The sequence below is a fragment of the Triticum aestivum genome, chromosome 6D (assembly GCF_018294505.1).
Source record: "Triticum aestivum cultivar Chinese Spring chromosome 6D, IWGSC CS RefSeq v2.1, whole genome shotgun sequence".
Classification (NCBI taxonomy): Eukaryota; Viridiplantae; Streptophyta; class Magnoliopsida; order Poales; family Poaceae; genus Triticum; species Triticum aestivum.
Genome location: NC_057811.1, coordinates 12,960,105 through 12,962,334, shown reverse-complemented (window position 1 = coordinate 12,962,334; position 2,230 = coordinate 12,960,105). Strand labels below are relative to the sequence as shown.

General features: G+C 53.7%; 1 protein-coding gene across 1 annotated transcript; it reads right to left on the bottom strand.

The window, feature by feature from the left end:
• Window positions 1-884: 884 nt before the first annotated feature.
• Window positions 885-1,442, bottom strand: LOC123140761 (flowering-promoting factor 1-like protein 4). The gene has a single exon (XM_044560047.1). The coding sequence runs from the start codon at window positions 1,379-1,381 to the stop codon at window positions 1,058-1,060; it is 324 nt and encodes a 107-aa protein (XP_044415982.1). The 5' UTR covers window positions 1,382-1,442; the 3' UTR covers window positions 885-1,057.
• Between the last annotated feature and the right edge of the window lie 788 nt (window positions 1,443-2,230).

Below are 2,230 nucleotides of genomic sequence, written 5' to 3'. Positions count from 1 at the left end.
GTGCACCAGTGGCCCCATCCCTCCGCTTTTGCTTCTTCGCCATCCGGTCAAGTTTTACTGGGTCAGGCAGAAGATAGGAACTTCCTCCCGCGCACTAGAGCGTCGATTCTGTTTTTGTTTTTTTATCTTCCACCAATGTGATTTCGTGACGAAACTTTGCATGCACAACAAACATTTCAGAATTTTTTGATTTTATTTTCTATTTTTTGAATTTTACTCTTCACACCAGGAGCATTTGAGCCCGGGTGTAGAAACTTCACGTTCCCATCTCTTCACTTACCATTGGCGGTGAGGGGTAATATTTGACAAATTGAAGGGTAATTTGATGACGGGCGGAAAGAAACAAGGGAGAGTCTAATCATTAGATGCCTGAAAAAACTGTTTGCATCAGTCACCTTGTTTCATGACCGTCCGACCTGTATCTAACGGCTCACAGGTCATCTTCTTCCTCTTAATCACTTTCTTCCTCGAGCCACGATCTGATCCATCAACTGTCGCCAGCATCCACCCCCGCGGCCGGTGGGCGCTAACGCGCACCGCCACACCGCCCCACCCTCCCCAGAACCTCCCCCCACTGCGATTGCTGGTCACCGCCCCGGCATCCCTGTAATCCCGGCACCACAGATGAAAACCTTCAAACGATCCCATGCAATTCCCCCACCCCCGCCACTAAGATAGATAATGGAGTTGCGGCTTCCCCCTAATATAGATAATGGGACCGTGGCTTCACTTTATATGGATGGTGGGGCTAGTTCTTCTCCTACGAGGTCCGGCCAAGAGGGCAGGAAGAGGGAGAAAATTAACTGATGCAAAACAAAATTTCAAGCACCTCAGAAATAGCAAAACCGAAGAAACAGTTCAAACAACCCAAAGTCCCAAACGAGTAGGCCGGAGTCCCCTGTTGACGGAGCCTTATTGAGATATACACCCATGCAGAACGGCAAGCCACACGCACGCGCTATTACATATACTCCCTCGCAATTCGATCGAACACATGCAACACGAACATACGGTACGGTGGTAGATTACACAAAGCATGCATGCCAGCTGAAGCTACTCAGGCGTCGCGGACCTGGAAGACGTTGCGGGTCTTGACGACGACGTCGTGCATGTGGACGAGCTTGAGGCGGGCGAAGTCGCGCGGGACGGAGATGAGGTGCACCGTGGAGCGCTGGTGGAACTGGAGGAGGCAGGGGTCGTTGAGGTAGCGCTCCCACCCCAGCTCCCGCAGCCGCCGCTCCAGAACCTCGTACGAGGTCACCACCTCGCCGCTCGGCACATGCACCAGCACCTTGCCCGGCCGCGCCGCCCCGCCCGTGCCCGGCGCCTCGCTGTCCGCCCGCCTCACCATCCCGCCCTCAAACACCCACACGCCACTCATGCTTGCTAGCTAGCTACCTAGCTATTCCAACTTCACTTGACTAGCGAGCCAGCGATCGGCAGTGGTGATCGATGGTGCAAAGGGGAGGGGAGAGGGGCAGAGCTTATATAGAGGCGAAGGCTATGGAATGAGATGACGTCGGTCGGAGGATGGACACACTACTTTGCTTAGGGCATCTCTATCCCCAAAACGGAAATAGACACATTATTCGTCTGCGGATGCATGATACGGGACTTGGCCATCCAATCATATAGTATACACCATCGGTCTGGACACATTTCACTCGTAGTTTGAACAAAAACAGATGATTTGTTTGCAAGCTGGATGATTTTCCATGTAAACCGGAATACATTCATTACATTTTCGACATAGTTCGTTAATCAAAAGTGTCATGAAGTTAACCGAGTCCAAATCTTCGCTGGCATCCGTCTTCCAAGTCCTTAGTGTTCCACATGTCCTGCGTATGCCGGCCGTGAGCATCTGGAAGTGAAGATGCGGGTCGCCGACGAGAAAGAGTAAGACATGGGACACGAGGCGTATCTGTCTCCCATGTCCAACTCTTCCTCGTCGGAGTCCACGGCCTAAACGTCGCCAGTTGGGGTGAGACTCACGATAGACGTGGATGGGTCGGCCTGGTGCTCCTTGTGGCCCGGCGCGAACCGTGCGGGCGGCGCAAACGACATGGAGCTACCGATGTACCCTTCAGCGATCTTCTGTGGCACCAGCGCCGCCTGCGCATCCAGCTCCGCCGTGATCGCGTTGCGGCCAGTGTGAGCGCTTCACGTGGCCTCGTAGAGCACCTGCTACTCCTCGACGAAGTTCGGTTCCTTCGCGGCCATGAACGCCACA